The 12,092-nt window shown below is 36.2% G+C and overlaps 1 protein-coding gene across 2 annotated transcripts in view; it reads left to right on the top strand.

Annotated features, from left to right (window-relative positions):
* ANKRD28 (ankyrin repeat domain 28) overlaps window positions 1–12,092 on the top strand; it is a 122,532-nt gene that overhangs the window by 96,334 nt on the left and 14,106 nt on the right. For both annotated transcript variants that reach the window (XM_008494242.2, XM_030445821.1), the window contains exons 13-19: window positions 105–173; window positions 1,735–1,875; window positions 5,809–5,920; window positions 6,748–6,774; window positions 7,780–7,854; window positions 9,396–9,597; window positions 11,857–11,944. In XM_008494242.2, coding sequence (XP_008492464.1) covers window positions 105–173; window positions 1,735–1,875; window positions 5,809–5,920; window positions 6,748–6,774; window positions 7,780–7,854; window positions 9,396–9,597; window positions 11,857–11,944 — 714 coding nt within the window. The remainder of the gene's footprint in view (window positions 1–104; window positions 174–1,734; window positions 1,876–5,808; window positions 5,921–6,747; window positions 6,775–7,779; window positions 7,855–9,395; window positions 9,598–11,856; window positions 11,945–12,092) is intronic.

The following is a 12,092-nucleotide window of genomic DNA, read 5'->3' as shown; positions in this document are numbered from 1 at the left end:
ATTAAAAATAACATGAAACGTGTGTAGCAGTTCTGATACTTGTAGAGGCCAATATTAAGGCAATAAAATTTGCAATCACAAGTAATATTAAATTAATTTAATAGGAATTTGGAGTGCCTAAATCTTCTGCTAAATACTGGTGCAGACTTCAACAAAAAGGACAGATTTGGAAGGTAAGACATTACAGAGTTGTATATTGTAAAGGGCTGTTAAAAGTGTTACAGAAGTAGCATATTGCTGTGTAGGCAAGGCTTTATGTTCCTGTTTTAGATGTTTTTCAGAATATGAGCCTTCTAATAAACTGTGCTTCAGCATATGTTATCAGAAGTTGCAAACATATTTTGTTTATTGTGTTAAGTAGGCGTTTAGTCTTGTTCTTAAAGACTCAGTTCCATATTCTAATGTATTTTCTGAGCCTTTTCTGCTTTTAACAAGAACCTAAAGATGATTGTTGCTTCCATCCAAGAACATCAGTGAGGTTTTATGAATAATATATTAGTCAAATATAGAAACCTTTTGCTATTTCTAAATATTTTTAATTTAAAAAATCTATTATTTTGTTACAACTACTTCATATTTTTCCTTTCATTATATCCATCCTTTCCTCTTTCCTTGTTTGTGCTCTGAACTCTTTTGGAATTACATTAATTTCTATTTATAGTATAGGAATATTTAAGTTTAAATGGCACGATCAAAGCTTAGATAAAATCTCACATCACATCATGGAAAATATGATTTTCCAGGATGTGAAGGGCGGGAGAAGGACTTCAGGGGAGGATACAAAGTTGCATTTTGCTTTAAATTCCACTTCCATTCTTTCCTGAGAAAGGAAGAACTGTTTGTCATAGCTTTTGTCACTGAAAGTTTTGGGGGTTTTTTTGTTTGTTTGTTTTTTTGCCTTGGTTTTTGGTTTATATGTGATGTCTCCAGAGCAATTATTTCAGGAAAGGGAAAAAGATTAAAATAATTAAAATGGAGATAAATGGAGAAAAATAATTCTAAGGTAGAGGGAAGAGTTAGGACGCTTTAAAGTGCCTGACTAACTGAGATATTTATGGTAGCAATCACTTTTTAAAAATAGAAAGTGGATTTCTGAGTCATCTTGGTCCTTTTGTAATTTTATCTGATCTGGTTTATTCAGAGAAATGTCTGTGTGTTTGAAGCAGTAATAAGTTCTTCTGAGCCTATAGATCAGTACTAATATTTCAAATTTTTTTATAAGTAAACAAGCTATATTTTTAAAAATTTCTTTCTAAGTGTATCTGCTGTGTTTGTATCATTAAAAATAAGTAAACAATGTTTTTCTCTCTTAGACAAAATTCTGATCTGTCAAACATCTACTTGTTAAGGGTTGTGTTTGATTTTAACCTTGTTAATTTGCTATACAGTTCTTGGATTTGTCAGTATTTTTCCATGTGGCTTGAAATTACTTAAGAAAAAAGATTTTGAATGTAAATTTGATTTTCCTCTATATGTTTACGCAAGGAAATTCATATAAATCTTCCTTTAATACAATTTTGTGCATATTTGGGCTGGCAAATAGATCCCCATGATACTGTTCTACATTATTAAATATCCCCCTTTATTATTTTAATGATGCATTCTTTGCCACAAATACTTGTTAAAAAAAATGTAAGGAGGCCTTAAGCTGCATTTTATTTTGCTTTTTCTGTCTCTATAATATTATTTTATTGTTATTTACCATTGTACTTTTTATTCAAATGTGTACTAAAGAACTCCACTCCATTATGCTGCTGCCAATTGTAATTATCAGTGCCTGTTTGCCCTTGTGGGATCTGGAGCAAGTGTGAATGACCTTGATGAGAGGGGTTGTACACCTCTACACTATGCAGCTGCATCAGACACAGATGGAAAGTAAGTGACATGCTTTGTTTGCTCTTGAGAAACACTTGAGCTGTGAATTTCGTGTGTGTTCTGCTTTGAAATCTGCCGAGTGCATTTTTTTAATGTTATTTTGGAATTGACAGTTTATTACGTATTTAAAACAAGTATGTAACAACTATTTCTGAGAAAAAATGAGCAATAGTAAAATGTATTGTGCTTTTTGGTTACGTTCTTTAATGCAGATGTCCCTGACTCAGGAATTCATTGGGAATGGAGTTTTTAATCCCACCTGATCTGTAGTGGTCTAGTAAATATTGTTTGTAGGCAATGACAGCCATGACCAGTAAGGTCACTTTGCTTTAAAATAAAATTCTAATGAAGGATGGTGTGGTTTATAGAGGGTTCTTAATGTTAGTTAGAAATTAACTGTAAAACTAGACCGTGAATTACATTAGGATAGAAATTACCTTGGCATTTCAATATAAGGTGCTTTATCCATTTGGTGTTTGATTAGACTGTTCATGGTGGCACTACAATCCTCTCGTTAGTGGAATTTTTTTGTGAAGTAGTTACACTTTTAGTAATGAAAAGCATCCAGAAACTTTCCTAAATCCATAAATGTTTTGTGTGTGTTTAACTCATAGCGATATTTGTAGTGTAACGAGGCAACCAGGTGCCACTAATTGCCAGGGAGTGGGCATGAGCTTGTGTCAAGCCCACCTGTGCCTGATTAGGGTGGGCCCCCACTGCACATGAGCAGGATTAGGGGGCCAATAAAAGGTGAGGCTCGAACTCACAGGCTCAGCTCAGTCCCGAGCTAGCCAGCAGAGAGGCCAGTTGCTCTTGGAGCAACAGCACCTATCTAGTCAACTCTGAGAGCCATAGGTTTAGAGCATTGCTTGTGAGTCTCTGCTGGAACACCTGGTTGGACCTTGAAGCGCCGTTCCCTAAGAGAGGTTCGTCTTGCTACAGATATTTAATGTAGTCACTAATGACTTGAATGCTTGACATGCAAAGCTTATATAGAGAGCACAAAATTGATGAGGTTCATTAAGCCCCAGGCACTGGATATGTTTAGAAGAGCTCAGAAGTGTTACCACTTGCACGTGCACACACTCATGTAGAGGGTCTGAAACGTGCAGTTGTGCAGCATCCATCGCATTTCAAAGGTGTGCATTGACACCTTCACTGGAAAAGTGTGTTTAGTGCTGGATCATCTTGGTTTAGTACAGCACCTTTTAAAAAGTGAGATAGTAATAGAACGGGGTGGCATATAACTTACTGATGGGGTTTTGAAGGATAAATAAAGAGTACTTTTATGGCCATTTAACTAATACTTAAAGCATGTGCCTTTTTTTTTTCTTATGTAAAGCCAAATTTCAAAACTTAGATATCTGCTGCTTTCTAGATACACTTTCCCTGCTACAGTTTGCTGAAATAATTCTACTTTAATTGCCCTCTTACAAGTTGAGCTAGGATTAATTTTAGCTTCACAGTTGCTCTGAAAACCTCCAAACTATAATGGTTCTTCAGATGACATAGTTTTGCCATCTGCCTTACAAAAGGCATGAGCGAGAATGATGATGCCAGTACTGCAGAGCTTTGAGATAACTCAAAGAATTGTCTCTGGGACCCACATGAAACTGCCCTTCTGATTAACAGTTGGCTCTCTGGAAGATAAAATTCAAAGCAGAATGGCCTGAGGAGAAGCTTTTTTATATGGATGCAGCAAGATGATTAGTAACAGCTGGAAAACTAGTGCTGCTCAGGTCATATTTGGAATAAGAATGAAGCTAAAAATTATTACTGAGTTGGAGTATAAAGCCTAGTGAAAAAAATGCTAGTAAATTATTGATACAGAAAAAACAAAGAAATTTATCTGCATTTTTGTAGACATTTTTGAAGACAGATTTTGAGGACAAGCATGTTTTGGTTGAAAATTATTTTCTGGTTTGATCCTGTTAGGAAATGTTTCTTCTGTATATTTAACAAATGCTTCTGATCTGGAACAAGCACCAGTCAAGCTTCATTTTGACAAGACTAGAGACAAGAAACATGACTGCAGAACAAGATAAACTAAGCAGCATCTGTGGGGAGAAAAAACCACACTCTTTCTGTGTTAGAATTATTTAGCAGTTCACCAGTAAATAGATGGAAAACTATTTTTAACTTATCTGGGCCTTCAGAAAGTTTGATTAATTTATTTGAAAAAGGCCTGATGAGGACAGTTAAGTATGCAAAACATGCAAAGTTAATCTCTTTCCTAGATAAGAAGAAAGAGCAGAAATAATTTGATTTTGGACTCGGAAGAATTGAGTATTCAAGGACTTCTGGTAGACTTCGCATCCTGCAGTGTATTTATTGTATTGGGGCTTTTTGTGAGCATACAAATCTAGAAGGTATATGAGTATAGAAATTTAGATAGCCAAGACCAGTGCTGTTTAACATTTATTAATGATCCATCAACGTTAATCCAGTATCATTGATTTAAATTAACAAAGTTAGGTGACTGGAAAACTAAATGTAGGAGCAGTAATTCCCACTCAATGAGGCAAAATAACTTGTCTTTTGGATTCTCAGAAATCTCATCCCATTTAAACCCAAATGTAAAGATACAAGCACAGATGCTGTTAAAGAAATCCAGGCATTTGTTTACTGGACAAATAAACCCCAAATTAGTTGTTTAAAAGCATAGAGGGGCTTTACAGGCAGCGTTTTAGGCAGCTTTACAGGCAGGTACATTGAACTTGTTCTTTACATTTTGTTACATATATTACTCTTTAAAACTGGAGAATTTTCATCCTTACTACCTGTACAAATAATTTTTCCCTTTCTGCTAGGCACAGAATTATGCAAGTGCACCTTGGTATTGCTCCTTCTTCTCAACCTTGTAATGAAACAGAGTACTACATAATTAGGCACTTCCTTGCATTACTGTTCACTTACCTGGTTTGTTACTTCTCACCTTCATCTGGAAAAGCAAATATCTGGTCTTCACTACACAGATTGCTTTTGTTGCTGAGTTTATCGGGCCTGAGACCCAGTACCACTGTCTTACTCATATTGAAATGCTTTTTTTTTTTTTTTTTTTTTTAATTGCATTTCATCACAGCAGGTACTGGGTCTCATTCAGATGGTGGAACTTGCACTGTTCCATCTGCTGACTCCAGAGCCCTCCTTGAAAGAGCTTACAAAGCTTTCTGATCTTGCAGGGTGCTGCTCTCATCCCTCAGGGGATGGATGCTTTTGTTGTAGGACATGTGCCTGTATTTCTTCCAAGCTCTGAATGTTCTCTGGGGTTTTGAATGATCAAGTTTCTACTTTTAAAGGCATTGATCAGAGGTCGTGTCAGGATTCCTGCCTCTTCAATCTAAACCTCCAGTGTCCTATGCCAAATTTTTCACATGATGTCACAGTATAGACATATCATGAAACTACAAATGTTAAAATTTACTGTAACCCAGTTTCCTATGAGATAAATGGGAACTAAAACACTTATATTGTCAGTGCATCTAACTGGCACATTGTCAGTATTAGTAAGGGTAACCTGTGAGACCATCAGAAAAACTGCTTATAAAGAGGAAAGATTCCAAGTTGGATCTTACAAGATAATTTTTTTATTACAGAAAAGCTTGCAAAAGCAGTAGCCTTTATATTAACAAAGGTAATTGCAGTTGTATTAGCTAGGAGGAAAATAGCCATGGAATGCTAGTTTTCACCAAGTCTCATAATTCAGAGGATGTAGGATGTCTGCAGAGAAGGATTCTTTCAAGTTTTGGAAGCTTTGTGATTGACCTTAATACTTGTAACGAGTTAGGTGTTCTTTAGTCCTGGCAAGTATAGTGCATTAAATCAGTCTGTGTGTGTGCTGTCTTCTGTTTTCCAATTAAGCTGGAACAATTTATGTCTTAACATAAAATTGAAATTTAACATTTAGCTACATGGTTGCATATGTCTGTTTAGGTGCCTGGAATATTTGCTAAGAAATGATGCCAACCCGGGGATCCGAGACAAACAAGGATACAATGCAGTTCATTATTCAGCTGCCTATGGTCATCGCTTATGTCTCGAGTTGGTAAGAAAATCTGTCATAGATGGTGCCATCGCTGATGTCGTAGATGATGTCGTAGATGATGTCGTAGATGATGTCGTAGATGATGTCGTAGATGATGTCGTAGATGATGTCGTAGATGATGTCGTAGATTATGTCGTAGATGATGTCGTAGATGATGTCATAGATGATGTCATAGATGATGTCATAGATGATGTCATAGATGATGTCATAGATGATGTCATAGATGATGTCATAGCTGAAAGCTCTTGCAGGGTGTGATGCAGAGGCCAGGGGATTTCTCCACCTTGGTTCTTCATCTGTAAGCTGGGTCAGTAGTGTCTTTCAGCACCTCTTATGATAAATAGTTAAGCACCTGGTACTCTTAAAACAGGGGCAAGGTGAGGAGGTAAGATGCTGGATACTGTGTCAAAAAGCCAGTGCATTCTGAGATGAAGAGATAAGTGCTTGACCACCAGGGATATTAGGGTGGTTTTTTTTCCTTAGCTTAGAGTACGCTGCTCGAATTTTTCCTTGGGGCTGAAATAAAATAACCACAGGTTATTCCACTGAGAAATTTCCCAAACATGATCTGAAGGAATGACTTAAAATGTAGGGAAAAGCTGTAAAGTACCTTTTAAAATAGTTCATGTGATTACAGTAAGTATGGCCACATAGCAGTATTTTAGATAATAAAGGTAGTTTTATATGAATACCTTTGCAGAAGTGTGTATGTTATTTGATATACTAACATTCTCCATTCTGTGTTCTGCAACTTAGCATTTTTATACAAATTATCCTTTTATATTCAAATTTATTCAGACATGAATTCTGTATGTTTTTATTTCCAGATTGCAAGCGAAACGCCTCTGGATGTTGTAAGTGTGTGTTATTTCTCACTGTTGAAGTCTTGTACAGGAAAAGGGAACGTGTAATTTTAAAAATACTGCTTATTTTCAGACTTATTTGACCATTTCTTCACCATACAGATGTATTATTTAATTTCAATTACAATTCAGATTTAATTGAAATTCAAAATTTTAAAATAGAAAGATTAAGCCTTTGTTTTACTTAACCATTCATATGTCTGTGTTCTGAAAGTATGATAATGAAAACTGAGAGATCTGAATGTGTGTGGTGTTCTTCAGAAGCTGAATGTTTTAACTTTACTAGTGTGCTAAGTTAAATATGGTCTTGAAAAAGAAAACTTTAGAACATGCCTGAAAGTAACAAATAGAAATGTGTATACATAGATATGCTAATTCTGTCTTATAATGCTTTTGCCTTTTTTGGGTTCGTTTTTTTGTGCTTGGAGAAATCAGTCCTGTCTTCTGACTTCTAATGCTGCCTTCTGGCTTTTAATACTGTATTCTTTCTGACTTTTCATCTAGTTTAGATACTTACTTGTTTCTTGTTGGGGTCTTTTCCTACTGCAGCTATTCTTACTTCTCCTTGTCTTACTTTTGTATGCTTTTCAGCTACATTAATTCATATGGCTACATCAAGAAAAATAATAATTTTAGATTAGTTTCTGATTTTATTATTAAAGAATCATAGAATTGTTTTGGCTGGAAAAGACCATCAAGCTCAACTATTAACCTGTCACTGCCACAACCATGTTCCTAAGCATTGTTAAATGCTAAATTAAACTGCTTGGGAGATTATTATGGAGGAGGGGTTGTAGTCAGTGAAATTGAAACTCTTCAGAAGTTTGGAGGAGATACAATATTCCTAAAGAAATTATAGTCCCTGTGTTCTTCTTACTGTTTTCTTCCTTTATTTTTCAATCTGTGTATAGTGGAAACTTGTAGCAATTAGTGCTGAATGCACTAATTTATAGGTGAGGGGTTTTTTGCACTAACTGACATTCTCTCTCTGCTAAGCTGATGGAGACATCAGGTACTGACATGCTGAATGATACAGACAACAGAGCACCAATAAGCCCCCTGCATCTAGCTGTGAGTATTTCATTGTTTAGTGATGATAGCTCATCTAATTGCAGGCAGTTGTTCACAAAGTTTTATTCATTCTTGATTTTGTAAAAATAGGTCACTAACAGTAAATGAAACACAAAAATATATACTATGTTCCTGAATCATAGAATCATAGAATTGGCTGGGTTGGAAGGGACCTCAGAGATCATCAAGTCCAACCCTTGAACCACCATTGCAGTTGCTAGACCATGGCACTGAGTGCCACATCCAGTCTCTTTTTAAATATCTCCAGGGATGGAGAATCCACTACTTCCCTGGGCAGCCCATTCCAATGCCTGATCACCCTCTCGGTAAAGAATGAGTTATACAGGGCAATTTTTGCATTTCAGTTGAAAATTTTCTTCATGGAAGACCTTTCATTTTGAATCTTCTAATTAATATCTATATTTATACTAATTTATACTAATGGAACTTTTAGAAAACTTGTGCTATAATTAATTATGACTTTTTTATCATCATCATGATTTTTTTACCCTCATAATTGTTTACTATGAGAAGCGTTTGTCCTTAATACAGTAGGAAAGATTTGCCCAGAGTAGTGTAAAAGGCCTGAGTAAAATGTCTTTACAAATATACTCTACAGAGTAACCAACTCACCAGGTACTTCTCATCTTTTCACTGGACTTCAAGCCATTCAAAAACCACAGTGTCTTTCCTGCAAACAACTTAAGTCTCATGAAGTACATACATACATAGGGGGGTGTGTGTGTGTGTGTATGTATATATATATCCAAAGTAAGAAGTAATCTTGAATACTAGCAAACAAAAGCAGTTAGAAGAGGCTGTTTCTAGAAATGAGTTCTTTTTGAGAGCAGAAGTTTTGTACCCAGAAGTATACAGTAAAACTTTATATGGAAATCATAAAACCATAGGTGCAGATGTTTATTTTCATTACCAATGAAACTTTGACACTTTGTCTTCATAGCTACTTACAGAGTATTCTGTATGCTGCTGTTTTTGTCTCTGTGTAGTCATTCTGGTTGATCTCTTAACTGCAACAAAGGCCCCAAGTCCCTTCTGTTTTAACAGTTACATTAACTGTAGCTTTTGTATTATTTTTGCTTGCAAATTTTACTGGCTTTTATTATTTAAATACTGTATTTTAAAAGCTAACAGTAATTTGTTACATTTCCCTATGTTCCTCACTTGAAATAATCTGAGGGTGATAGAATTATAATATATAAAGCAATGAGTGTTTGAGTTTTCAGTACCAGTATTCATAATACTGGTAGTTATACAAATGGGAGACAGGTGATTTTCTAAAAGTAGTTTCAATTGCTGACTGAAAGGATAAAACTGAAAAAAAACCACCAACCTTCTTACTAAAACTGTGAGGTTTCTTTAAAGAAGCTTCAACTCTTTGTAAGTATTTGTGGGCTGCTTCAGTAGCTCTTCTGCATGTTATAACAAAAATGCCATCTTCAGAGTTTCGTTTATGTTATTCCAGTAAGAAGGGAAAAAAAGATAAAGGATGGGAAAGCTTAAGACTTTTCTTATTCTTGTAGGCCTATCATGGCCACCATCAAGCTCTGGAAGTGCTGGTACAGTCATTGCTGGACCTTGATGTGAGGAATAACAACGGAAGGACACCACTGGATCTTGCTGCCTTTAAGGGACATGTGGAATGTGTAGATGTGCTCATTAATCAGGGAGCATCAATCTTGGTGAAGGATTATGTTGTAAAGAGGACACCGATACATGCTGCAGGTATGTGCTACCACTAACTTTTACAATTTTGGCTTTTGAAGTGGATCATCTTCATGCTTATAAGTCTTATTGTTAATGTTCTAAGAAATAGTATTTAGGAATAGACAATGACTTCTGAGGTGTGTATGCTCACAGCCCAGAAAGCCAGCTGTAGTCTGGGCTGCATCTGAAGTAGCTTGGCCAGCAGATGGGGGGAGGTGATTTTGCCCCTCTTCTCTCTTTCAAGACCTCAGCTGGAGTCCTGTGCCCAGTTCTGGGGTCCTCAGCACAAGAAAGACACAGACCTGGTGGAGTTAGTCCATGATGGGGGGGTCTGAAGATGATCAGAGAGCTGGAGCACCTCTGCTATGAGGAGAAGCTGAGAGCTGTAGTAAGGTGGGGGTTGGTCTCTCTTCCCTAGTAACAACTTCTAGGATGAGAAGAAATGGCCTCAAGTTATACCAGGGCAGGTTTAGATAGGATATTAGAAGAAACCTCTTAAGTGAAAGGGTTGTCAAACACTAGAACAGGCTGCCCACAGGAGTGGTTGAGTCACCATCCCTGGAGGTGTTTAAAAGACAGGTAGATGTGGTGCTTGGGGACATAGTAGAGTTAGGTCCATGGTTGGACTCAGGTCTTTTCCAACCAGAATGATCCTGTGATTCTGAGTTGGGGTTCTACAGCCTAGAGAAGAAAAGGCTCTGGGGAGACATTATTGCAATCTTTCAATATTTAAAGGGGCTTAAAAGAAAAGATGGGGACAAACCTTTTAGCAGGGCCTGTGGCAGTAAGACATGTTGGCTAATGGTTTTAAACTAAAAGCAGGTAGATTCAGGATAGATATAAGGAAGACCTTTCCTTATGATGAGGGTGGTGAAACACTGGCACAGATTGCCTGTAGAGGTGGTGGGTGCCCCATCCCTGGAAACATTCAAGGTCAGGTTGGACAGGGCTCTGAGCAACATGGTGTAGTTAAAGCTGTCCCTGCTCACTGGCAGGGGTGTTGGTCTAGATAACCTTGAAAGATCTCTCCCAAACTCTAAACCATGTTATATTCTTAGATATTCTCTACACTGAGAAAAGTGTAACAGAGCAGTTGGAGGTTGAAACCAGTATGAACCCAATAAATAATTTTGGCTGGCATGTTACTGTTTCACTCCTCATCTTTCACAGAGCCCAAACTGTAGGCCCAAATTTAGATATGATAATTGTGTTGCTTGTTTTGGCAGTAAAATACTTCTAAAAATGACAGGAGTTTTGGAAAATTTTGTCAGTTTGAGAAGAGACATGAAAATTATACTTTGGGGTTTTTTTTCCAAGGATTTAAATGACTCCTGAATGTTATCAAAGTAACAGCAAACCTTTACAAGATTTTCTCACTGTGTTTCCTAGAAAACTTCTATAAACCTAACTTTCTTAGCATTCATACTATAATCTTTTTTCCCTCTCTTTGAAAATAGGCTTATTTAAGTGGTTTATAGTTGCAGTGTTATAGAAGTGTTGCAGTAAAAAGAGTATTATGTACAAAACATCATCACTCTAACCACTTGATTTGTTGTGAGTGAGCACAAGATGTAGTCTTCTATTTGATTTAGTTTTTATCCTAACTTCTGTTAGCATTTTCAGCTAGAAAACTATGAATTATCACTGTTCTATGTGGACTGAATACAGCAGTTGTATGTCAGAAATAATTTCCCCTCCAAGGAGCAGTCATTTATCTTTCATGTGTTGTATTTTGTTATTTTTCTTTTTTTTGTTTCTTTTCTTTTTCCTTTTTTTTTCTATCCACTTGGTTAATTACATCCATGCAATACATTTTCTTCCCCCTTTTTCTTTTTTTTAATGAGTTTTCAGTTGCTATTTCATAACTATGCACAATACCATTTGTTAGCAAAATCTGTGTATGATTGCCTGGATATGTGTTTACCTGTGCCTTAAAAGAAGAAAAATGATGCTAATTACCATAGTTAATCATTCCTTTTTTCTGGATGCTGTATAAGCATATATTCTAATTATGGTTAATCTGTGCAAAGTTACAGGTAAAAACCAAATATCTGCTGGCAATTGGCAGCTGGAATTGATTACTCTTAATACTATACACTTGAGAATGCCTGACATAGTTTTTATCATCCAAATTTTTTTGTTTTAGTTTGTTACAATGATAAAGGTGTATAGTGGGTCCTCAACATAACAGGCTTTAGTCTGAGCAGTGACTGTTGTATTTGAGCTGTATACTCAAAGCAGTTAATGCAAACCTTGTACTTTCATGGTGTTTTGCAGCTACAAATGGTCACTCGGAATGTTTGCGGCTGTTGATAGGAAATGCAGAACCACAGAACGCAGTGGACATTCAAGATGGAAATGGACAGTGAGTTTAAATTATACACATGATGTTCTGCACAATTTACTACATTTTATAAATGTGCATTTATAAACCTTAAGTATTTGACATTCTGGATTTTTAATTTTTTACTTTAACGGGAGATCATATCTGAAGGTATTTGGACAAATGCACC

The sequence above is a fragment of the Calypte anna genome, chromosome 2 (assembly GCF_003957555.1).
Source record: "Calypte anna isolate BGI_N300 chromosome 2, bCalAnn1_v1.p, whole genome shotgun sequence".
NCBI classification, from domain to species: Eukaryota; Metazoa; Chordata; class Aves; order Apodiformes; family Trochilidae; genus Calypte; species Calypte anna.
Note: the sequence above shows the minus strand (reverse complement) of the source record. Positions and strands in the feature narration are given on the sequence as shown.